This window comes from Cornus florida, unplaced genomic scaffold (genome assembly GCF_030987335.1).
Source record: "Cornus florida cultivar Cherokee Brave unplaced genomic scaffold, ASM3098733v1 CherokeeBrave_3.0.0_Hap2_Chr10, whole genome shotgun sequence".
Taxonomy (NCBI): domain Eukaryota; kingdom Viridiplantae; phylum Streptophyta; class Magnoliopsida; order Cornales; family Cornaceae; genus Cornus; species Cornus florida.
Genome location: NW_026775580.1, coordinates 39,896,947 through 39,923,305, shown reverse-complemented (window position 1 = coordinate 39,923,305; position 26,359 = coordinate 39,896,947). Strand labels below are relative to the sequence as shown.

The following is a 26,359-nucleotide window of genomic DNA, read 5'->3' as shown; positions in this document are numbered from 1 at the left end:
CTTATGCAAAATCAATAAGTTAAACCAAACTTATACATTTCAAATAATGTCTAGGAATCAATTTACATACACAAGTAAGGTTAAATCTACACAAACCATGTCCTAGAATTCAAGTCTAGATAGCATATGACATGTCAAGTCTCCATTATATAATTTATACACAAAGCAAGAATATTTTACAATAATGGAACCACATTACCATTCTAAGCCACAAGTACTAAATAAGTTACAATTTAGTAACAAACTTTCAAGCTAAGCAATTGTAATATTCTAACCAGCTATATACCTACACAAGATATATTTAAATGAGCTATTCAAGACAATGATATCACCTATTATGCTAAGTCAAATTACCATCTTTAGAGGCTACAAGTACTAATTCTACAACAAGTTAGTAGCATACTCACACGGTAATTAAACGGATTACATTTCCAGGAATTTATCTACCTACTACATCTAATATCAATTTAAGTGACTAACACACTTAAAATAAAATTAATTAAGCTAATTAATAAAAAATTTTCCTAAATTTTCAGACATATCCAAATAACCTTAATTGAACATATGTTAAAGAACTCACCAGGGCCTACTTTAATATCACATTACAAGTTGATTTCATGCTTAATACGACTATGTGAATTAATCTTTTACAAAAGATAAATATTAAATAAGTTTTGCAATTCTTATTCAAATGCCCCAAATTTAATATATGTTACACAACTCACCAACGCCTAATTTAGCAACATGCCACAATTTAATTCTAAACTATATACCATCAGTAGAATTAAATCCTAAACAAAGAAAATAAATAAATTAAATTCTAAAAACTTGAACATGGCATGCTCACAAGTTGTATATGCTTATAAAACATTTAATACAACAATAATATAAACCTAAGACATCCCCTACCTCAATTTGAGATGAAAATCTCAAAAGCCCACCGAAAAAAAAGTGCTCCGAATCCGACGAAACTCTTAGGTTTTGTCGGGGACAACACGATCTACATGAACCCACAAGAAGCCCCATCAAAATCACAACTTAATTTCAAACCCAAACTCAAGAAATGGCCAAAAATGAATTCTAATAAGGGTGAAAGGTAGAGCACGTCGAGGGGAACAATAAAAGTGAAGGCCGAAGACTTTTCACTTAGGAAATCAAGTGGAGAAGAAGAAGAAAAGGTGGAAGCCCAAGGAGCTCCCATGGCTGTAGGCCAAGAGGGGGAGGAAGATGATCAAAATCTGACTTTTCTTCTTTAAGTCCCCTATTTATATAAAATCTCAAAAAGTGCCCCGAAAGGGCCCCGCCAGGTCTAGAAAAGTGGAATTTGAGCAGACGTGCTCAAACAACAAAACTCTGTGAACAGAAAAGATTCAAAATGAGAAAAAATGAAGAACAGAAGAAACAGCATTGGAAACCGAGTCCCAAATAGAGAGATATGCCCTGAACAAGTTCGGCGGCAACCGGGGTCAGAAACTCTGAAACTGGAGAAAAATGATCAGAACAAAATTCTAAGAGTACACGACTTGACGAAATGTGAAAATGAATCCCGTATGAGAATCCAGGCTACAGATGAGGTATTTTGCAATAACTTTCATTAATTGCACAATGGCCCCTCCAAAAAGTGAAAACTGCACTAATAACCCAGAATGAAAATATCTTCTAAAAATATTTTCTTAAAAACTCCTGAAATAAAATATCTTCAAAAGATATTTACGAAAAACACCGCAAGAAAAGAAAAAGATTCTGAAAAACTGTGGATCCATGCCCCTATGGATACTGGGAGCAACCAGAGTACTTTCTTGCAAAAGTAATAATACATATTTCATGGAAACCACTTAGAATGAAGATACGTGAAGTCGAAAACCAATTCTGAACATAAGGAGTGAGGTTATACCAACAAAGTGACAAACGGGGAAAAGACAAAATAGGGAAAATGATGAAACAGGAAAAAGGACGAAAAGTGAATAGTGTCAAAAAAACGAAAAATGTGGAAATGTCTCGGTCCTCAAAGGAAGTTGTCAATCTAAAGGAAAGAGTCTCAGAAACCGTTTTTGAGCACTCGAGATGACACTAAGCGATGAGAAACGGAACTTAGACAAGAAATTTCAACCAAAAAATTTCATTCATGAAATTCTTAGGAAAAAGAAAAAGAAGGAAATGACCGGGTCATTACAATATTATTTTGAACAACTGGTGCTGGTAACGGTGCCGGCTGTACCTGAGGCTGATTCTGAAGTGCAGCTGTTACCCCTGCTTCTATATCCTGAGTAATGAGGTCGTTGATGTGAGGAGGATACTTTGGATCTCCTACCTGATCCCGAGTCTGCTGAACCTCCTCCTGCTCCTCCTGAAACTGACCATCATCATCCTGAAACTCTAGCAAATACTGCTCTTCCTCCATTAGCTAACATTGTAGGCGTTCGTGCTGCCTACGTGCCGCTCTCCTCTGTTGCCTGTTCCCTGGCAGGTTCCGTCCCTTCCTAGCATTAACCATCTGTTAACACGAAAAGAACAGACATCAAAACGATTTAAACCGAACCATAAAGGAATTAAATGAAACCTAAACTTAAGCTCTAATCAAGAGAAAATGCTACGCGGAAGTCTTAATACAAAACATCCTAGAGACACTTGAACTTGGAGTGCTCTGATACCAACTGTGAAACCCATCGGATCCGAGACACGGGTTGATCAAGCCCAGGCCCAGGCCCAAGCCTAAACCCAAGGGAATATCAAACAATTAATATTTAAAATGAACACAGATTACAAAATGAATTAAGTATAAATAAAAAAAGCTGAAAGATCTCTAAATAAGAACCTCATATAATAAATATTAATAAAATCCAAATCCTTTCCAAAACCTCCATCAGTTTAAACAACTCAGGAATCTATCTCTAGTGGACCCCTAACAACAATCCAACCGAAATATAAATAACTGAAGGAACATCTAGAATTAAGTTATGGAGAGAAGTTCTACGTTATCGGAAGAGTGAGTAGTAGTCTCTGCTCAGCATAAACAAGTTTAAGTCTGGAACTGACGAGTACTTGAAAAATAGAAGTGGGTCAGACCCACGAATAAGTTTTATCCTACTATAATCCAAGAAGAGACTCGATAAGTATGTACATTCTAACCAACTTAACAATAGCTAATAGTCCGTACATAAATATATCCACACTACGGGACTCTTACTGAACTATAAAGATGGTCTTAACCTGAATAGAAGGCAACATGTAGAACGCACCTAAGTGGGCATGAGTACCTAAGCCTAACAGGGTATACCTCAACCAACATAGCTAGCTACGCATCCTACTGCATATACGCTCCCTAACCATTGACAGTGAGAGTCAAGCTCATGCTACGATACCATAAATATATATTTAAAGTCCTATCCTATCCATCCAGAAGAAATCCAGTTAGTCGTTCAACTTATTCAACTGCACAGACTAAACATCCAGAGGAAATCTAGTTAGTCGTTCAGCTTGTTCAACTGCACAGACTAAATATAAGTAGGATTCTATATTTATAATCCATTCACTTATTCCGTATAGGTAGGATATAGTATTTTGAAACTAATCTGTCCCTAGTATGCCACCGTCCCATACCGGTGCATACAATCCATCCATCCAACAATTGATAAAACAAATAATGAATGCAAATACCAACTAATCCACAGAATCCATATAACTGACATAACATGGATAAATGTTTACATCAATTAATTCCATAGCGAGCATAATAACATTGGCCAATTATCATGCTTATATTTTCAGTCCAACAATTGAAGCGACAAATGCTAAAATTTAAACATCAATTTAATCCTTAACAAGTATAACAAAAATATAAGATTTGACATGCTTATTTTGTCATTGATACATGATTTGAAACATATAATCACTAACAGAAAATTGGTAAAATAAATCCAAGCAATTTTACTTTTCCATAGCCAAAACCAACACGCATAAATTGTTAAGAAATTGTTTTATAACTCTGTATTGTCCAATTCCTTAAGCATATGAAGTGTATTATGCATTCTAGAACCTTCCAAAGTCTATTTAACCCATTTAGATTAATTAAAATAGGTTTAAAAATATTTATGGGCAATTAAAACCAACATCCAGGTCACGGTCCAACTGAGCAGGCTGTGTTCCCAACTTAGTCGGCTGAGTTGGTGCTGAAGTCGTCTTCTTCAACTGTTCAGCCTCTGTAAACCTTAAAACTCCATGGTTAAGGCCTCTAAGCTTCAACCTAAGTCCCATACATCCATACTAAATTATTTTAAGTGTTTTAGTAGGCAAAGATTCAACTTAAACAACAGTTCATGCATAAAAATCTAAGAATAAAGAAATCACGCACAAGCATATATGATCATGAAACTCTCTATTTTAGTCCGATTAAGCAGGCATAATTTATCCTTTTTAATTGTTTAAGTCTCCTGGAATATCCTAGTCATATATAGAAACATATACTGATTTAATTACATCTGACATGCAAACCAGATTAACGTTTATATTTCTTTACTCCTGATGTTGTGTTAAGAACGTAAAGAACACAAGCCAAAGGAAAAGAGTTAGGATTAGAACTTGCCTTTAGCCTTGCACCGTCGTCTTCCTAAGTTCTCCGGCGAAAACCACATACTGAAATCCTCCTACGTTCTCTCTCTGCCTCCACAATCATGAATGGGGTTCTAAAACCCTAACTAGACATATGGTACATATTTATAGACCACAATACCTAAGTCAAACTAAACCCTAAACCTAGACATAATCGGCCCATAAACAAAACCTATTTTTATACACGCTATGTCTGCTACCAATTTCATAAAACAAAATTAATTAATTAAAACTTTTAATTCACCAAATAACATAATCAATTCAACAGTTAATTCACCGAATAAAATAAAATAGTCAAATAAAGTAAAATTGTTAAATAAAATAAAAGAGTTAAATACACGATTAAACAGGTAAAGCAAACCAACTAATAAAATAATTAAATAATTAAGCAAATAAGCAATTAATCACACAAAAATAAAATAAATCAATAAATAAAATGCCGAGACTATCATTTTAAAATTAGGGGTATTACATTTCCATGCACTTTTCAGTTTGCCAGATTTAATTATGCAATTTTAATTAAAAATGTTTTCAATTCAATGGCAATTGATTAAATTCTTGTCATTGCATTTTGATGGCAATCGATTAAATTCTTGCCACCCATTTTTCATTTGGCGTTTACATTCAGCTCTTTTCATTTAAATTTTTCTTCAGTCTTTGCATTCTTTATAGCACCCAGATAAAAATTCCTTGCATCAAGGCATAAAACAACCTTGCTGGGAGTTCTTACTAGTCTCTCTCCCACACATTCGCCTGAAAGTCAGCTATCGGAAAAAAGGATAGGCTGGTGTTCATTTCATAATTTTAGGTGTTTTATACAAATACTTTGGCATGCCCACAAGAGTCTATCGACCGGCGTAAAAATCACGCAAACATGTTTTGGCATGCTTGGTGGGACCACTAGTGGGTGTTGGAAGAAGCAAAAAATGCCACGGCTTACCAAAAATTCTAAAGCCGAAGTTACTAAGGAAGATCTGGAGGAAGGACATCAGCCAGTTCAGGCTGAGCTCTGCATTAGGCCCTACGGATGAGTTAGCAATAATTCAAGCACAGGTGAGCTCCTTGGTAAAGGCAATGGGAATAAGGGGTGCACGTTACAACGATATGCATAAAACTATGTCCCAACTCTCAATTACCATCTTGAACAGGCCGAATCAGGCTAGCAATTCCAACAATCAGGAATCAGCTCCTCAGCTGAATCCATCATAACCTACTCTGCCAGAGCCGTTGAATCATTACAGCCATGGCTGCCAGCAATAACACTCTAACTAGGTGCAACATCAAGTCAGCCGGTGAATACTCTACGAACCTGAGTAGAGAATTATCCACAACCTACTATGTCATGTTTTAATTAGCCACCAATAATAGTTTCACGGCCACAGGTAATTCCACTAGACCCTCCTCGGGTACCTTTGAACTCGGGGGGCAATTAGATCAGGTGGAGACCCCCAAACCCATTATATAACCATGTGCAACCATAGCTTGGGCTCGGAGGGCATAACATGGCTAATCAACTATATGTGTGACGACCCTAGATTTTTCAACCTAGTGTGTCCTGTGATGACCTGAAACGGATCCAAAATGCAGAAGCAAAAGAAGAAAGGTAACCTCTAGAGATGTACGTCATCCCTAAGGCACCAAAATGACTGAACATGAAGCCATGGAACTCAAATGAGCCAAGTAATGAAGCAAGAATGCTAAACCCAAAAAAAAATGAACCAAGGGCAAAATGGTCATTTCACACTGAAATGGGTGCCACCGTGCATACCATTGGAAAGACAACAAAAAATCAACAAGAATAGACTCAAGAATTGCTTGATTCAAAATCCGGACGACAAAGATATGAAGATAGAACAAAGCGGTGTCCTGCAACTAAGCAACACCGGGAACCTACCTCACTAAAACCATTATAACTCTCACTACAATTGGAGTTTCAAGGTGTGGTCGGCACCATTGGAAATCTAACTTCAAGCTCTTGAGTTTAGGCTTAAAAATGACCTAATTTAGACCTCAGATGAGCAAGTTATGACCATTTGAAAACAGGTCATCGCTGCAGCCAAACTTAGTCGGCTGAGTTGGCAACTTAGTCGGCTGAGTTAGGCCAAGAGCAACTGAGTCGGCTCGGTTGAGAACTTAGTCGCCTGAGTTAGGCTGAGAGCATCAAAATTGATGCCAAGATGAATTCAGTTGGCTCTTTTGTGAACCCAGTCGGCTGGGTTGATGAAAGAATCGGCTCTTTTGGAACTGAGCTGGCTCTTTTGGGCTAAGGCATGCTGCAATCTGCTACTTTGGGAAAAAATAACAAAACTGGAAAACTGAAATGGATTTGGGATTTTCGAGGCCAAGAAGACATTTTTTGGAAAAATACCATGAAAAACTACCCTAAAATCACATTTTCTATATGAAGGAGTCAAGACCGGAATTTATTTCCCAAAGGAAAGCGCCAAAATGCCCTTAAACTAGAATATGCGAGGAAAATGTGAAATGAATCCCAAAGAGGCTCATTTCACCAAGGAGAGGGTTTTAACCGGAAACGATCATGCACGCAGATGTAACTTACCTATTAGAATGCGCTACAATGATCCACAGCTTAAAAATACTACCGATGCAAAATCTGACTCCTCAAACCTCAAATGCGAGAAAAATGCCTTTTAAAGGTAAATTATGTGAGAATCAAACCTAAATGCAATCAAAAAGCCATTTGGCCTTTGGCCACACTTCATGCATACCAAATAAGTCCTAGTGGATGTGCCAGAACACACTTTGTACAACCCGATTTGAAAATGAACCCTTAAAGGCTCGGATTTTTCTATTTTAGCCCAAAACGCAAAACATGAAACTAAAATGTGAAACCTAAAAAAAAATGGTGTTTGGCTCTTGGCCACACCTCATACATGGTAAATGAATGGTAAATAATGAATTTCATACATAATGCACACTCCGGTGCAAAATAGCATACTAAAATGCATAGTTTTCATAATATTCTCTTTAAAGGCAATATTCTACATTTGTGAATATACATGAATTTCAAATGAAGTTTGTCCCTTGGCCTCATATCATATACACGAAATAAGTGTAAAAAAGTGTGCTTAGGCACACATTACAAGTTTGGAATCAAATAATACAAGTTTTGATACATAAGGCTACAAAATGATATTTCATGCTAACATTTGCATAAAATGGAAACTTGAAATCTACAAGCCATCCAAGGAGCAATAAGCATCATGAGCCAAGTCTTCATATCTGAACAAATCCCCCAGTAACTTCAGGGTGAGTAAACAGGTTTACTCGTAGAGAATGAGCATACATAAACTCGATTTCTTTCAGATTTTTAGACTAACATGAAACAATTCGAAAGGGGTCACACCACCTAACGTCTATGTCAAGATAAGACTCATGGAGCATCCTAAGCTACCCTTGATCATTTCTAGTATAATCACTTTGTTCATACAATTCAAACACATGGAAGCATGTCATACAAGCAACAAGATATAGGTTCTCAAAGGTATCAACTTGCAATTTAAGATACGAAAATAACTAAAGTGTGTAATGCCACCTAGCGTCTATGTTTTAATAAATCTAAGGAATAATCCTAAGCTACATTTGAACATCAAAACATAAATCACAATATCGAAGCAATTTAACCAACATTGGGATTTCTAATACAACGCATCAAAGCATGATTTCTCAAAGTTAATATCATGAAACTTAAAATGGGAAATCAAATAAGGAACAACAAGTTATGATATCTTCTAGTTATCAACTAGAAATGTAATGCAAAATCAAACAAGTGGACACTTGGACATCACACCGAATCAAGCCGACACCATGGCTACTTTAGGGTTACTAGCCTATGGGTGACCTCCTTATATGCGCACTAGACTGTGGAGGGACAATCCCCCGTACTAGAACCATGTCCTAGCCGTAGTCAAACAACGACATCCCCAAGTTTCCAAAATCAACAAGTTATGCAACAATGTATATATATTGACATGTATATATAAGATATCAACTATCTACCATGCACAACCGAATTTGGAAACACATACGATACATGCACTAAGTCCACAACTACTAAGGCATGACAAATGTCGAATTTTCCGTGTGCGATTCGTTACACGCTATGGTAATATCATTTAATATTGAAAACAAATACTCATGAATCTAATACAAGTCCAAAATCATGATTTAAACATACAACCAACGTCAAATACATGATTAAATCCTTAATGCAATAGGAATGGAAATTAATTAAATAAACTAATTAATTTCTCTAAGTTTCAATTCTCAACCAAATGGCCCCTAATTAACACATGCTATTCAACATAACTTGATCATTACATATATCAATTCAAAACTTAATTAAGCCATTGAAACAATAAAAATGGAATTTAATTAAATCATGATAATCAAATCCCTAATTTCTAAAACAACGTCAAATGATCCCACATTAACATATGCTTGTAAACAAGTCATGGTCATTACAAATATTAAGTTAAAAACTTAATTAAGCTAATGGAACCTTTAAATTGATTTTAAGTAATTCCTTTAGTTAAAATCTCTAGATTTTCAAACTCATCCAAATGGTCTCAAATTAATACATGTTAGGGAGCATGCCAAGGCTTAATGTAATATCACATTACGAGCTTATTTCATGCAAGTTACACCTATGTAAATTAAACTTTCACCCAAGTTAAATATTAAATAAAAGTTGCAATTTTCATTCAAATAATCCCAATTTAATATATGTCAATGACCATGTCAAAGGTAATATAATTCCATGCCACATGTTTAAACAAAGCTATAACTAACTGGGAAAATCAAATCCTTCACAAGAAAAATAACTAATGAAATCTCTAGATTTGTTACCTAATCATGTAAATAAGTTGTATAACATCACTAGCATGCAATATAACAAGAATAATAAACTATAACACCCCCTACCTCAATTTGAGATGAAAATCTCAAAAGCCCACCAAAATAAATGTGTTCCGAATCCGACGATACCGAAGGTTTTTGTCAGCGACAACACGATGAACAAGAATCTGAAGGAAGCCCCACGAAAATCACAACTTGTCTTCAAACCCAAACTCAAAATTTGGTCAGAAATGGGTTCTAATAAGGGTGAAAGATGCGCATCATCAAGACAAGCATTAAACGTTAAGGCACTACGATGTTTCACGCGAGGGAAGTGGCCGAAAAATGAAGAAGAAGGGTGGCAGCCCCTTGGCAGCCATGGCTACCGGCCAAGAGAGAGGAGAGAGAGAAGAAGATCTGACTTTTTGTGATGGCCCAAGTTTTTCAACCCGGTGCGTCAGTGATGAACCGAAAGTGATCCGATAGCGGATTCGAAATGCGGAAGCTAAAGGTAAACCAAGGTCTCTAGAGATAGGAGTCACTCCTAAGACACAAATGTGACCCTCCATGAGGTCACGGAACTTAAAGAGGACAGAAACGGAAACAAAGGTCAAAAAGGACAAAATTTGTTATCCGAGGGGCAAAATGGTCAATTCATTATTAAAAGGAGAAAATTGACTCTAAACAAGTCAAAAAAGATTAATACAACCTAATCTAATCATTTTGAAACATTCCAAGAGGTTCCATGAACATTGGCTAAGAATCACACAAAATGCCCCGTCCCAGTTAAAGTGAAAACTGACACTGCTTCACTAAAACATACATAACTCCCACTGTGTTTGGAATTTCAGATTGGGATTGGTACCATTGGAAATATAACTCAAAATCCTTGAGTTTAGGCTTAAGAATCACCCCATTTGGATTGAAAACGAAGAAGTTATGACCCTTTGAAGTTGGATGATCAGTGATGGAACTCCACAGAGACTAGGCTCGGGATCAAGCTATTTCGGTCTACCGAAATGGACTTTCAGATGACTGAAATGAAAGTGCTGAGACCTAACATCATGAAGAAAAGGTTCGTGTTGCTTTGGTAGACCGAAATGAAGGTTCGGTCGACCGAAATAACTCATGAACAGTGCATTTAGCTACTGGAACGTGGTTATACTGTGCTTTGGCAATTCCATTTGCCATTGGTCAACCGAAATGGAGTTTTAGTCGACCAAAACACCACGAAAAGCTGCTAAAAAGGCTACTATGAGTCCAAGGTGTTAATGTTTAACCTCAACTTTGAATCCCACGACGTTTTGGTTCACAATGAATTTACAAAACTGATTTTTCATGAGTTTTGAGAATGTGAACATGTCAACAACCTTGATATGAATAAATAAACATAAAACAATGTCCCATGGCCTCATACACATCATTTGCAAGATTTTCATATGCCAAATCTCAAACTTTGGTTTAAATACACTTTTGATGCAAAGGTTGGTACCAAAAGTGTCTAAGTACAAAAGTATACATGTTTGGCCCTTGGCTTCTTTACATACATGTTTATAATGGCAAAAGTAAATGTTCGAGTGTCATTACATATCAAGAAAGCTACTAAAGCTCCAAAAGTATCATACACCCATGGCATTCAAAGTATGATATCAAAGAAAGGCATGCTAAACACTTGTATGTCAATATAGAAAAATGCTTCATTTAGCTCAAAAGCTTTTAAGGATAATGAGCCTCCAAGAACATAGTCTCTTTACTTGAAAAACAACCCAAACCACTAGGGTAAGTAATCAAGTTACTCGTAGGATGTGGTGCATGCGCATACCCTATAGTTTCAAGTATAATGTGAACCAAACATAGACCATCACAAGGGTGTATTCCACCTAACGTCTATGTTCCCATGGTGCTCTAAGGGATCATCTCAAGCTATACAAATGTTGAAACGGTAAACACATAACATCCAAGTATACATAAGCATACAAGTAATGGAAATCCATGATTTACAACTTGGAAAGCAATACGAAATCAGGTAATGAAAAGACTAGGATATACGGCCACGCGACCATACAAGTTATTTTGGGTAATTATGACCCATAAGGTACTACCTAGTGCGCATTATGACTTAGGAGAATTCTATTCCTCCGTACTAGAGCTAAACTCTAGCCATCAAAAAAATCATATCCTTACAAGCTTCCAAAAATCAACAAGTTCATGACATTTATACAATCTCAATGCATGAACTACCTACCAAGCACAAGTAGGGTAAAACCACACAAACCATGCCCTAAGGTTTCATGTCTAAAGTGGCAAACTAATGATATTACACATTATGCCACATGGATTTAATATTAATGTAGGCCACAATTACTAATTATGCAATATAGCAATTTACCTACAAGTAATTTCAAGTGATACTTACAAGACTTTCAATGAAATCTATATTACTTAACAACACAAGAGTAATTTCAAGATATTCATCATAAACCCTCAATGAAATCACAAGTATTAGATAAATCATTAAACAATAACCTACCTATACAATTTAATAGTCATATACATGCTTTAATCCATAAATCCTAAGTCAAGAATACAAAATCTCTATTTATATGTAATTACAAGGATTTTAAAGCATGTAATCAATATATATCAAGCTCCAATATATATAAAACCCAAACAGGATAAACATACAACCACCCCTACCTCAATAGAGAATTGAATCTCTATAATCCAAGTAACCAAGCCCTAAATGTAAAACAAGTTTATGGTTATTGAAGAGGAGAGTGAGAGGAATCTTTTCTCTCCCAAGGTTTCTACTCTAAGGTGTAAGGAAGTGAACCAAATTGAAGGGAGAAGCTATGAACTAAGCTTTCCTCCAATAGTGGATTTGCTAGGGTTCATGAGAGATTATGAAATGAAGAAGGTAAAGTATAAAAATGGTGAGTGGAAGGGCTAGAAATCCTCCACTCACTATGTGCTTTTGCACTACCTCTCTCACACACACTATGCAAGACTAAACCTTGATCCTACACTTGTCACTAATCCAATGCCTCTTCTAAGACTAAATCCCAAGCCCACACTTATCACAAGTCAAAGGCTACATGTGCACTAATCTAAGGCCAACACATGGGTGAATCTCCACCCACCAAATGTCAAGAAGTCATGGTGCCAAGTCTCCTCACCTAAATGCCAACAAATGGCTCCATGAGAGTGTAACACTTGTCACACTTTCCAAAATTTGCAAAATGGTCCCTTTTCAAAATATCTTCTAAAATAAATTACAAAAAGGTCCCTAAAATGAAAAATAATTATTTTACATAATTACACTAAAACACCAAAAGTTATAAATAATTACACATTCATGCCCTTTACAAGAAAAGTACTATTCTAGTATGCTTTTCAAGAAAAGTAAAAATACCAATGTCATGGAAATCAAATACCATGAATGTATGCAAAACTAGAATGAAATCCGAGCACAACAACTGAGGTTATGCAAGGAAAAACGAAAAATGACTAAAAGACGAAATAAGGAAAAGATAAAATAGGAAAAAGACGAAAAAAAGAAAATTGCCGAAAATGGAAAAGGTGGAAAAAGACCGGGTCATTAATGCTCTGCCTTCATGAGCCAGTAGTGGTTGCAACAACCTTGCCGGTCTCTGATGCTCTGCCTTCACTTGTTGACAAGTAAGGCATTTAGTTACGAACTGAGAAACATCCCATTTCATGCCTTTCCACCAAAACTATCTCCGTAAATCGTGATACATTTTGGTACCACCAGGATGAACTGCGAGTCGAGAATGGTGAAAATCCTGAAGAACAACGTCACGACAAGACAAAGGAACAACCATCTTCCCTCTGTACCTGAGACCACCGTCCGAGTGCAAGGTCTAACCCTCTACATTCTGGCCGCCTAAAATCTGATTGTGGATGGACTTCATCTCCTCATCCTCCTGCTGTGCCTCAATAACTGTGCCGACAAGAGCCGGCTAAGCTATAAGGCTAAACAAAATAGCCGGTGAAACATCCTCATATAACTGCAAACCTAGATCTGCAAGCTCTTCTAGCATCTTCCATCTGTGAATGGAAATGCTAGCAAGAGTACCCCGTGACTTCCTACTCAATGCATCGGCCACCACATCGGCTTTTCCCGGATGATACTGTAGCACAAAGTCATAGTCCTCCATGAACTCAACCCATCTGCGCTATCTCAAGTTCAAATCCTTCTGAGAGAAGAGATACTTGAGACTCTTATGATCGGAGAAAATCTAAAACTTCTCCCCGTACAAATAATGTCTCCACCCTTTCAGGGCAAAGATAATTGCTACCAACTCCAAGTCATGTGTCAGATAGTTTAACTCGTGAGTCTTCAACTGTTGAGAACCATAAGTAACTACCCATTCTGTCTGCATCAAGACACAACCTAATCCTTCTCGCGAAGCATCATAATAGACCATGTAACCCAAACCATGTTCAGGTATGATCAAAACTGGAGCTGATGTCAGCCTGACCTTCAACTCCTAAAAAGCAAAATCACAAGCCTCATTCCATATGAACTTGACCGCCTTGTGAGTAAGTCGAGTCATAGGTGTTGTTAGAGAAATCCCGAACAAATCTCCTGTAGTAGCCAGCTAGGCCAAGAAAGCTCCGAATCTCAAACACTGTCTTCGGACGCCCCCAATCCATCACAGACTCAATCTTTGTTGGATCCACTATAACACTGCCCCTTAACACAACATGTCCAAGGAACTTCACCTCTGGTAGCCAAAATTCACACTTCTCAAACTTGGCATACAATTGGTTATCCCAAAGGATCTGTAAAACTGCTCTCAGATGATACTCATGCTCCTCTCTCGAAGCTGAGTACATGAGAATGTCATCAACAAAAACCACCACAAATTTGTCAAGATAGTCACTGTATACACGATTTATCAAATCCATAAAAGCTGCTGGAGCATTGGTCAAACCAAATGGCATCACCAGAAATTCATAATGGCCATACCGTGTACGAAAAGCGGTCTTGGATATTATATCCTTATCCTTAACCCTCAACTAATAGTAACCTGATCTCAAATCAATCTTCAAAAAGCATGTCCCTCCCTTTAACTGATCAAACAAGTCATCAATCCTAGGTAAAGGATACCTGTTCTTGATCGTAGCGTGATTCAACTTGCGATAATCGATGCAAAGTCTTAAAGACCCATCCTTCTTCTTTGCAAAAAGAACCAGTGCTCCCCATGTTGAAGCACTAGGACGAATAAAGCCCTTAGCTTTCAAATCATCCAACTGACCTTTCAACTCATCAAGCTCTGCCGGTGCCATACGGTACGGTGCCATAGAGATAGGTGTTGTACCGGGAATGACGTCAATGGCAAAAACAACTTCCCTTAAAGGAGGCAACTCTATCAGTTCCTCTGGAAAGACATCAAAAAACTCTTCAACAACTGCCGGAAGAATACAGCCCAAATTATTATCTTCGTCAACTAGCAAACTAGCAAAGTAGGATCTGTGGTGACTCCAGTCACTAATGCTAAAAACCATTGCCGGGTGGGAATCACTCCGATCTCCCACAAAATGGAAACAATCTCCCTTGGGAGTGCAAACGGATACCCTCCCGTGGAAGCAATCAATCGTAGCCTGAAAGAATGACAACTAATCCATTCCAAGAATGACATCAAAGCTTGTCCTGTCGAGAACAACAAAATTGAACTCTAAGGTCTGCCCAGCTATCTCAATAGCACAACCTCAACAAACACGATCCGAAGACACTGGAAACCCAACTAGTGTGTCAACACAAAGAAGGCTGTTCTGAAGTATGACTTCCAGACCCAATGAATGTGCAAATGATGCAGAAGTGAAAGAATGTGATGCACCTGTGTCAATAAGAACTCTAGCTTTAGAACTGAAAACTGGAAAGATACCTCAAACTGTAGAAGTCCCTGCAGAGGTATCGGCCTGTGGCAATGCGTAAGCCTATCCCTAAGCCCCCGACTATTGAGAACTGCCCTTGTGGCCTGACTGATGTCCGGAAGTAATAGGTGTAGAACCTCTAACCGGATAAGAACTAACTGGCGGTGTCACCGGCTGTGGTGCCTGAGGTACCCTAAAACCTGACTGCATAACTGCTAACTGTGCCGGCGTGACCTATGAACCTATGCCACTCTGAGTCCTGCTTTATAATTTTGGACACTCTCTCCTGAAGTAACCTGGTTGCTTGCAATAATGACAAGCTCCGTGAACCCCTTTCGTCGAAGCTGTAGGCTTACTAGCCTATGACTGACTGGCTTGTGGTTGAAGCTGTGGGCAGCGAGGCTTGATATGCCCCGGCTGCTGACAATGGTGACAAATCACTCCTCGGACCGACCCCGAAGATACTAGAACTGCAGATACAGACTGGGCCTACTGTGACTGTCCCTGAGTGCGTGAACTATCACTGGCCTTAGCCTTCTTCTACTGGCCCCCAGAAGATGATGGAGTGTCGCCGCGAAGCTGCTTGTATGAACCCCTGATCCGTAACTGATCTCGTTCCTCTGCTTCAGCTAGCATAGCCCTCTGGACCACTTCCTTGTAGGTCCTCAAATAAAGAATGAAGACCCATGGCCTGATGTCAAGATGTAGCCCATCCAGAAACTTCATTGCCCTGGCCTCGTCTGTCGCTACCATATCCTCGGCGTAACGAGAGAGAGAAGTAAACCGTGTCTCATACTCAATGACACTCATAGTGCCCTGATAAAGGCTTGCGAACTGTGTCCTCATCTCCCACCTCATAGCCCTAGGAAAGAAGCGCTCAAAAAATAGATCTCTGAACTCATTCCAAGTCATCGACTTGACATTGTGGACATTGGTCATAGACCTCCACCAGATATCTGCATCCCCCATGAACAAAGAAGCAGTTAAGGAAATCCTCAACTTGTCCGTGGGTACCGCCATACTGTCTAACTTGGGAACCATAAGGTCCAACCAAGCTTTCGAGACTAGCAGACCTGAACTCCCCGCAAATGGATTAATCTTGACCCTCTATAATCGCATAAAGTACTCTAGTGCCTCATTGATTACTGGTGCTGGTGCCGGTGCCGGAATCTGTATCCCTGTCACCTGCCTACGTATCAACTCCTGTAGAGATTCAGCGATCCCCCGATTGATTCCCTGAGCTACTCGCTTCTCATAAGTCGATGTCCATGGCGGATTAGCATCCACGCCACGAACTAGAATCCTGGGCCTCCCCAAACCCCGTCTGAACTCGATATCATCCACCTGTTCCTCAATGCCCTGACGCAAAGACTCTCCACGAGTGATAACCATGACGTTAAATGCATAAAAGAAATGAGGTCAACAATAACTCAAGTGCAATTCACACTATGAATGCACAAGACATGAAGCAAGATGAGATATGCAACATACTGCCACGCTAAAGCAATTAACAAAAGCTTTTAAATAATTAAGCACTCAAGCAATTAAGCATATATGTTAAACAAGGATGCTCTTAACCACATAGGCATATAAGCATAAGGACATGTCATACTACTACGCATGTTATCAAGAAACACCTAAACATGTTATACTGCCAAAACATGTAATTAAAAGCATGTGAATGCATCAAGGTACATCAACAAAAGCATGATATGCGCACAAAACCCGTCGTCCTAAGGTATTCAAACCTAGGAGCTCTGATACCACTTGTGACGGCCCAAGTTTTTCAACCCGGTGTGTCAGTGATGAACCGAAAATGATCCGATAGCAGATCTGAAATGCGGAAGCTAAAGGTAAACCAAGGTCTCTAGAGATAGGAGTCACTCCTAAGACATAAATGTGACCCTCCATAAGGTCACGGAACTTAAAGAGGACAAAAATGGAAACAAATGTCAAAAAGGACAAAATTTGCTATCCAAGGGGCAAAAAGGTCAATTCACTATTAAAAGGAGAAACTTGACTCTAAACAAGTCAAACAAGGTTAATACAACCTAATCTAATCATTTTGAAACATTCCAAGAGGTTCCATGAACATTGGCTAAGAATCCAACAAAATGCCCCGTCCAGGTCGAAGTAAAAACTGACACTACTTCACTAAAACACACATAACTCCCACTGTGTTTGGAATTTGAGACTGGGATTGATACCATTGGAAATGGACTTTTGGACGACCGAAATGAAATCATGAAGAAAAGGTTCGTGTTGCTTCGGTAGACCAAAATGAAGGTTCGGTCGACCGAAATGACTCATGAACAGTGCATTTAGCTACTAGAATGTGGTTATACTGTGCTTTGGCAATTCCTTTTGTCATCGGTTGACCAAAATGGAGTTTCGGCCGACCAAAACACCATGAAAAGCTGCTAAAAAGGCTGCTATGAGTCTAAGGTGTTAAGGTTCAACCTCAACTTTGAATCCCATGATGTTTTGTTTGACAAAGAATTTGCAAAACTGATTTTTCATGAGTTTTAAGAATGTGAACATGCCAACAACCTTGATATGAATAAATAAACATAAAACAATGGCCCATGGCCACATACACATCATTTTCAAGATTTTCATATGTTAAACCTCAAACTTTGGTTTAAATACACTTTTGATGCAAAGGTTGGTACCAAAAGTGTTTAAGTACAAAAGTATACATGTTTGGCCCTTGGCCTCTTTACATACATGTTTATAATGGCAAAAGTAAATGTTTGAGTGTCATTACATATCAAGAAAGCTACTAAAGCTCCAAAAGTACCATACACCCATGGCATTCAAAATATGATATCAAAAGAAAGGCATGCTAAACACTTGCATGTCAATATACAAAAATGTTTCATTTAGCTCAAAAGCTTCTAAGGATGATGAGCCTCCAAGAACATAGTCTCTTTACCTGAAAAACAACCCAAACCACTAGGGTGAGTAATCAATTTACTCGTAGGATGTGGTGCATGTGCATATCCTATAGTTTCAAGTATAATGCGAACCAAACATAGACCATCACAAGGGTGCATTCCACCTAACGTCTATGTTCCCATGGTGCTCTAAGGGATCATCTCAAGCTATACAAATGTTGAAACAGTAAACACATAACATCCAAGTATACATAAGCAAGTACACTAACCACATTAAAACTAAGATTTACCAAATCACAAGCTACAAGAAATCCATGATTTACAACTTGGAAAGTAATGCGAAATCAAGTAATGGAAAGACTAGGATATGTGGCCATGAGACCATACAAGTTATTTTGGGTAATTATGACCCACAAGGTACTGCCTAGTGCGCACTGTGACTTAGGGGAATTTAAATCCTCCATATTAGAGCCAAACTCTAGCCATCAAAGAATTCATACCCTTACACGCTTCCAAAAATTAACAAGTTCATGACATTTATGCAATCTCAACGCATGAACTACGTACCAAGCATAAGTAGGGTAAAACCACACAAACCATGCCCTAAGGTTTCATGTCTAAAGTGGCAAACTAATGATACTACACATTATGCCACATGGATTTAATATTAATGTAGGCCACAATAACTAATTATGCAACATAGCAATTTACCTACAAGTAATTTCAAGTGATACTTACAAGACTTTCAATGAAATCTATATTACTTAACAACACAAGAGTAATTTCAAGATATTCATCATAAACCCTCAATGAAATCACAAGTATTAGGCAAATTATTAAACAATAACCTACCTACACAATTTAATAGTCATATACATGTTTTAATCCACAAATCCTAAGTCAAGAATACAAAATCTCTATTTATATGCAATTACAAGGATTTTAAAGCATGTAATCCATATATATCAAGCTCCAATATATATAAAACCCAAAGAGGATAAACATACAACCACCCCTACCTCAATAGAGAATTGAATCTCTATAATCTAAACAACCAAGCCCTAAATGTAAAACAAGTTTAGGGTTATTGAAGAGGAGAGTGAGAGGAATCTTTTCTCTCCCAAGGTTTCTACTCTAAGGTGTAAGGAAGTGAACCAAATTGAAGGGAGAAGCTATGAACTAAGCTTTCCTCCAATGGTGGATTTGCTAAGGTTCATGAGAGATTATGAAATAAAGAAGGTAAAGTGTAAAAATGGTGAGTGGAAGGGCTAGAAATCCTCAACTCACTATGTGCTCTTGCACTACCTTTCTCACATACACTATGCAAAACTAAACCTTGATCCTACACTTGTCACTAATCCAATACCTCTTCTAAGACTAAATCCCAAGCCCACACTTGTCACAAATCAAAGGCTACATGTGCACTAATCTAAGGCCAACACATGGATGAATCTCCACCCACCAAATGTCAAGAAGTCATGGTGCCAAGTCTCCTCACCTAAATGCCAACAAATGGCTCCATGAGAGTGTTACACTTGTCACACTTTCCAAAATTTGTGAAATGGTCATTTTTCAAAATATCTTCTAAAATAAATTGCAAAAAGGTCCCTAAAATGAAAAATAATTTTTTTACATAATTACACTAAAACCCCAAAAGTTATAAATAATTACACATTCATACCCATTACAAGAAAAGTACTAATCTAGCATGCTTTTCAAGAAAAGTAAAAATACCAATGTCTTGGAAATCAAATACCATGAATGCATGCAAAACCAAAATCAAATCCGAGCACAACAAGTGTGGTTATGCAAGGAAAAATGAAAAACGACTAAAAGACAAAATAAAGAAAAGACAAAATAGGAAAAAGACGAAAAAAAGAAAATCGCCGAAAATGGAAAAGGAGGAAAAAGACCGGGTCATTACACTTTTTCTCTTTAAGTCCCCTATTTATAGAAAATCTCAAAAAGTGCCTCGAAAGGGCTCTACCGGGTCTGGAAAAGTGTAATTTGAGCAGACGCGCTCAAATGGCAAAACTCTATGAACGAAAAAGATTTAAAATGAGAAAATCTAAACAACAGAAGAAACGGCATCGAAAATCGAGCCCGAGCAAAGACATATGCCCCGAATAAGTTCGGCGGCAACCGGGGTAAGAAACTCTGAAACTGGAGAAGAATGACCAGAACGGAATTGTAAGAGTACACGACTCGATGAAATGTGAAAATGAATCCCGTACAAGGATCCAGGCTCCAGATGAGGTATTTTTTCAATAACTTTCGTTAATTGCACAATGACCCCTCCAAAAAGTGAAAATTGCACTAATGCCCCAGAATGAAAATATCTTCCAAAAATATTTTATTAAAAACCCTTGAAATAAAATATCTTCAAAAGATATTTATGAAAAAAACCCCAAGTAAAGAAAAAGATTCTGAAAAACTGTGCATCCATGCCCTTATGGATACCGGGAGCAACTAGAGTACTTTCTTGCAAAAGTAATGATACGTATTTTGTGGAAACCACTTCGAATGAAGACACGTGAAGTCAAAAACCAACTTTGAGCATGAAAGGTGAGGTTTTGCCAACGAAGTGACAAACGGGGAAAAAACAGAATAGGGAAAAGGATGAAATAGGGAAAAGGACAAAAAATGAATAGTGTCCGAAAAGTGAAAATGTGGAAATGACTCGGTCCTCAAAGGAAGTTGTCAATCCATATGAAAGAGTCTTGGAAACCATTTCCAAGCACTCGAGATAGCATTAAGCGATGAGAAACAGAGCTTAGAAAGGAAAGTTAAACGGAAAAAATTTATCTGTAAAATTTCAAGAAAAGGAAAGGAATGAAAATGACCTGGTCATTACAATATAATTGGCCGAATTACTATCAACCAGTGGCTAATCAACCGCCAATTTTTAATCAGGTACCACCAGTAGTCAATCAGCTAGCATAGGTCATATTAGACAAAGGATAATTAGTTGATTTACTCGCATAAGAGTACAACCTGGAACTTAGAGGTGTCGGTCGACCAATCTATAGAACTCCATATCCAGAAGTGGTAGATCAAGTTGAGTTCCCTAGAGGATACAAAGTCCCTGACTTAGTAACCTTTAGTGGAGAAGGGAATCAATCGACCGTGGAACACATTGGCCGCTTCACAGTTCAATGTGGAGAGGCCAGTGTGAACCCTTGGTTAAAACTAAGACTTTTTCCTAACTCCTTGGCAGGGGTAGCTTTTTCATGGTATATTTGTTTACCTCCTAACTCTGTTTTTAATTGGCCACAGATGGAGGAGTTATTTCACAATCAATTCTACCGTACGGAGACAGAACCAACTCTGGCCGGTTTATCCAAGCTAAGCCAATTTCCTAGGGAATCAGTTAAGACATTTATTGCAACATTTAGGAGGGCAAGATTGAGATGCCGTGTACCTCTTCCAGAACAAGAGTACATCTGTTTAACTTTGAATGACCTTGATTTTAAACTCTAGAAGAGGTTTGAAAGAGTCCCATTTCGTGACATATATGACCTGGCAGAGAAAGCTACCAGGTATGAGTTGGTCCTCAAGAAGGAGAAAGAACGAAAAAATTCTTCTAAAGGTACATACTATAGGGACCCCAATTATGAAGTTTTTTCAACCGATGTGGTTAAAGATGAAGATCTTGATGCTAATTTGGCTGAAATTATTCTTAAAAAGCCTTATGTATGTGAGGCTTTGACAAAACCAAAGCATTTACCAGTGATACTCAGCCATCAACTTCATCGGCCAGGAAGGGTATAGCCGATATTGGTAAGGTTTATACATTTTATATGGCCAAGACAGAACAAAGTTTTGATCATTTGTTGGACGACAAACAAATTATTCTGCCAAAAGGACACAATATACTTTCAGCCACTGATTTGAAGGGAAAAGAGTTTTTCAAATTTCATAATTCATGGAATCATACTACTAACAATTGTCATGTATTTAGAAATGTATTACATAAAGCAATTGATGAAGGTGTATTGAAGTTCCCTAAAAAGAAGCTAGAAGTGATGGGGGTCGATGGTGATCCATTCCCTAATATTGTAAATACCAATGTAATCAGCTTGGCAACTGGAAAAGCCACTGATAATGGTAAACAAGAAAGGCTACAAAGAGTACTTGATAGTTCACCATCAGCCTGCAGCGATGAGTAGAGGGTGGAGGATTTGGAAAATTGATAAGCGCCGAATATTGTAAATTCAAGCGCCCTAAATTACATTAACAAAGTCCAGTTATTAATTATTTTATGTAGATTAACTCCATTTGCATGTTTTTATGCATTTTCAGGTTAAAGTGCAAAAAGGAAGCAAAAATGATGCCTTATGGAATTTTGAACAAAAAGGATGCCATTTCTGAATTTCTGGCAGCAGTGATCCTGACTTTTGTCGCCATTTTCGACCTAGCAAACTCAAGAACTAGACTTTCATCATAACATGAAAGATTTAGATCTCTGAATCAGCTTTCCAAATCTTCAAGTGGTTCATCATTCGGAGTTTGGAGCAGAGAGTTATGATCTTTGTAACAGAGGTGCGCAGAACTGCCTGGCAGCACTGAAGTACTGCCTTTCTCCCCATTTTCGACCAACCAGACTTGAGAATTGGGTCTTCATCAAAACATGAAATTTTTAAAGCACTGAATCAGCTCTCCAAATCTTTAAACAGATCATCATTCGGAGTTCGGGGTACAAAGTTATAGCAGTTTTACCAAAATAGGTCAGCGCTGAGCAAGAGGAGCATGTTGCACATTGCACTAAGTTAGAGTGCTCGAAAATCAAGCAGATTGCACTCGGAAATGGCTCAATTTCAGCCACTTGCACATTGGTTTCCTCAATGCCATCTTCCTTCTTTATGAAGTGGTTGGAGGTGTTCCTTGGAGGAGAGAGAGGGTGTTGTTGGAGCATAAAAAGCTACCCAAGGGCCACACATTAGGAATCTTTGATTTTTGCAAGATAGAGGAGAGAGAAGAGAGCAAGAAAGGAAGGTGTTCTTGAAGCTAACAAGGGGGAGCTCGAAAATTGGAGATGGAGTTCAAGCTTCTTCTTCATTCTAAGGCTCCAATGGGTAACTAACTCTTCTTCTAGGGAGGTGATGAAACCCCTCCCTTGTAAGCATGTGTTAGTATAGTTTATTTTTGGGGATTACAATGTATTTTTGATAGTCTTTCCATGGTCAAGAGCCTCATTTTTGTTGTAATGAATGTTGAATGTTTATAAATGATTATTGTGAGTTATTCATCTTGTCTTGGATAGTTGCTTTTCGTAATCATATTGCTTGCACTTCCATGGTGACAATGGAAGTTAGATCATGGAATGGTTTCAATGGCATGGAGTTGGAGAACCTAGATAGTTCATAGCTTAAGGTTTCCCTTTGATGGTCTATACTTGATTCTTTGCTTTATGTGCATTCACCATTTAAATTAGGGCTTGATAATCCTTGACTTAGTAAGCATGCTCTAAGCTACATTTTAGTTTAGGTAGTTGATCATGTGAACCTTTGATGGTTTATTCTTGCTTTCCTATTTAAATGAACTTCTTGAGGATATTATAGCAACCTAGTATTGTTATGTATCATGACTATCATATATGTTGTTTTTCCCTTAAATTATTCTTAACCTAGCATGTGTATAGGGATGGAGGTGGATTCATTTCCCTAGCCTTCTTTACTTGTACTTCACTCCCTTGAATTCTTGCAGTTTATTGTTTTATGCACTTTTAATTTCCTAGCTTAAGTGACATCCAACAAACCTCTATAAACCCCTTATCATTCTAAGAACAATTCTAGACACTTAGGTTGCCATAGACTAGCGCAGTCCCAGTGGTTCGCCTTACCCGACCAATAGCCCTATTTTACAATGATTCGTGCTATTGCGAAGGTTGATGTATAGTTGATCAACCGATCAAAAATCAATTGAGGGAAGCTCAAATTGCCCTCATCAACACGGCTATTATCCAAATTGTAAAGGTCGTGGGAATAATCAAGATAAGAGGAGCTATTTTAATCGACTAGGAAGCGCTGTGTCCATGAAAGGTTGGGTCATCAGCCTAGATAGAATCTTGAAGAAGTTAATCGACCAATATTCAGAGAGAACATGCCAAGGGCAGTAAGAATCATTCTGTCAGAAAGATCTGTGGCCAATAGAGTTCTACTAGAACAACATTCCAATCCTAGTTTCAAAAGGAAACTAGTAATCCAGTCAGAATTATGGATTCAAAAGTGGAAAAAATCTAGTTATGTAAGAACGGTTAGGCCTCCTTTAGTTGATCATGGCAGATGGACTCGTGTGAATCATCTGAAGTTCCTTAAGGAGCCTCCTACCCATACTTAAAAAAGAAGGATGCAAAGGAAGAATGAAGAACTTAGAAGAAAAGAGGCTAAAATCGACCAGATTTAATTAACTAAGAAAGATGAACCAGGGGAGGTTGAAGACATGGAGGTTGCTATATCTTTTCAGAATGAGGTATCTTCCTATAAGGAGAAAGATGATCAGTCAGATCAAGATCCAAAACATGTGGTTAAGTATAGGATTCATTTTGCTTCTCTTCTGGATGAGGTAAATTGCAATATGGTATTTGTTTTGCATTTTATATTTGAAGCAAGGATGGAGCAAAAGATGAATAGGGACGTCACATCAGCCAATCATACGGGAGAGGCCGAATCATTAGAAATCAAGAATGATTCACAAAGTTCATCAGCCAGGGTAGGATTGGTTTCTGAGTATCAACCAACTAAGGCCGATAAAATCATTTTTGAAAAACCACCTCTAGCCATGACACAACAGTTGAGGCCCTTGTATGTTAAGGTATAGGTTAAAGGATAGCTAATCAATAGGGTATTGGTCGACAATGGTTCGGTGGTAAATGTCATTCTAGCAACTACTTTAAAGAAATTGGGTAAGACCATGGATGATGTGGTTCCAACTAACGTGGCTATCAGTGGTTTCAATGGAGGATCTAGTAACACCAAAAGTATTCTGCCTTTGGAAATTACTATTGGTGGCAAAACATCCTTTACGGCCTTCTTTATCATTGATTCAACTACAGCCTATAACCTCCTTTTAGGCTGAGATTGGATTCACCCTAATATGTGTGTCCCATTAACATTGCATCAAATGTTGATTTTTTGGGATGGTAATGAGGTAAAAATTGTTGAGGCCGATAATAAACCCTTTATAGCAAGGGTGTATTCGGCCGAGACTGCACTTTCTGATGAAACTATTGTACCTCTCAAATTTGTTGGCATTAACAAGATGGGATGGCCAGCAGCAGCAACAAATAAGAAAAACTTGGTTAATACTGATATTGAAGAGCTATTGATAGAAATTTTCTAAGTGTTGGATGCTTAATGGAGTTCGATCGATCGAACTCAGGTTTGAGATCGATCGAACTATGCAGAATGCTCGATAATGACATGAAAGCTCATGCAATCATTGCCAAAGTTCTTTTCAATGCATATGAACCAAAAACAAGTATCCAGACTTCGCAAGAAATAAGATGGAAGATAGAAATGGGGGAGGAATAGGGTTTTGATACCCTACGAATGCCTTTGCTAGTCTTTAACCTCTCTAGCAAGACGTTGGGCTCTTTTAGCCCAGATCAAAGATCTCGGTATGCATCCCTTCCTTATTGAGGTGATGAATGCTTTGAACTTTTCAAAACAAACGGTTCTTTGAAGAACTTGTTGGATTAAGCTCAAAAGGAGCTTTTGGTTCCTTGTCAATGCAATCTTTTATGTGATCATACACCGGGTCAATTAAATGTGCAGCTTCTAAATGTCTTTAAAAGACTTAACCCTCGATGTAAGGTTTCAACCTTTGTCCATTAACTTTGAAAATGTTCCCCTTCTTCAAGTTTTTGATTTTAACCGCCCCATGAGGTGCAACAGAGACATTGGTTCTTAATTTCCCAGGAAAGAGTTTCAGTCTAGAGTTGAAAAGCCAAGCTTTTTTACCGGGTTCCAAAGACTTTTTCACAATAAGCTTATCATGAAAGGCTTTGGTTCGTTCTTTGTAGATTTTGGCATTATCATAAGCATTGTGTCTCAACTCTTCTAACTCACTCAATTGAAGCAGCCTATTTTCTTTGG

The 26,359-nt window shown here is 38.0% G+C and overlaps 1 protein-coding gene across 1 annotated transcript; it reads left to right on the top strand.

The window, feature by feature from the left end:
- The first annotated feature begins 17,204 nt into the window (after positions 1-17,204).
- LOC132277518 (uncharacterized) lies at positions 17,205-22,432 on the top strand. Its single transcript, XM_059779375.1, has 4 exons — positions 17,205-17,219; positions 21,540-21,662; positions 21,744-21,852; positions 21,966-22,432. Exons 1-4 carry the CDS (start codon positions 17,205-17,207, stop codon positions 22,430-22,432), a joined length of 714 nt encoding a protein of 237 aa, XP_059635358.1.
- Positions 22,433-26,359: the final 3,927 nt, after the last annotated feature.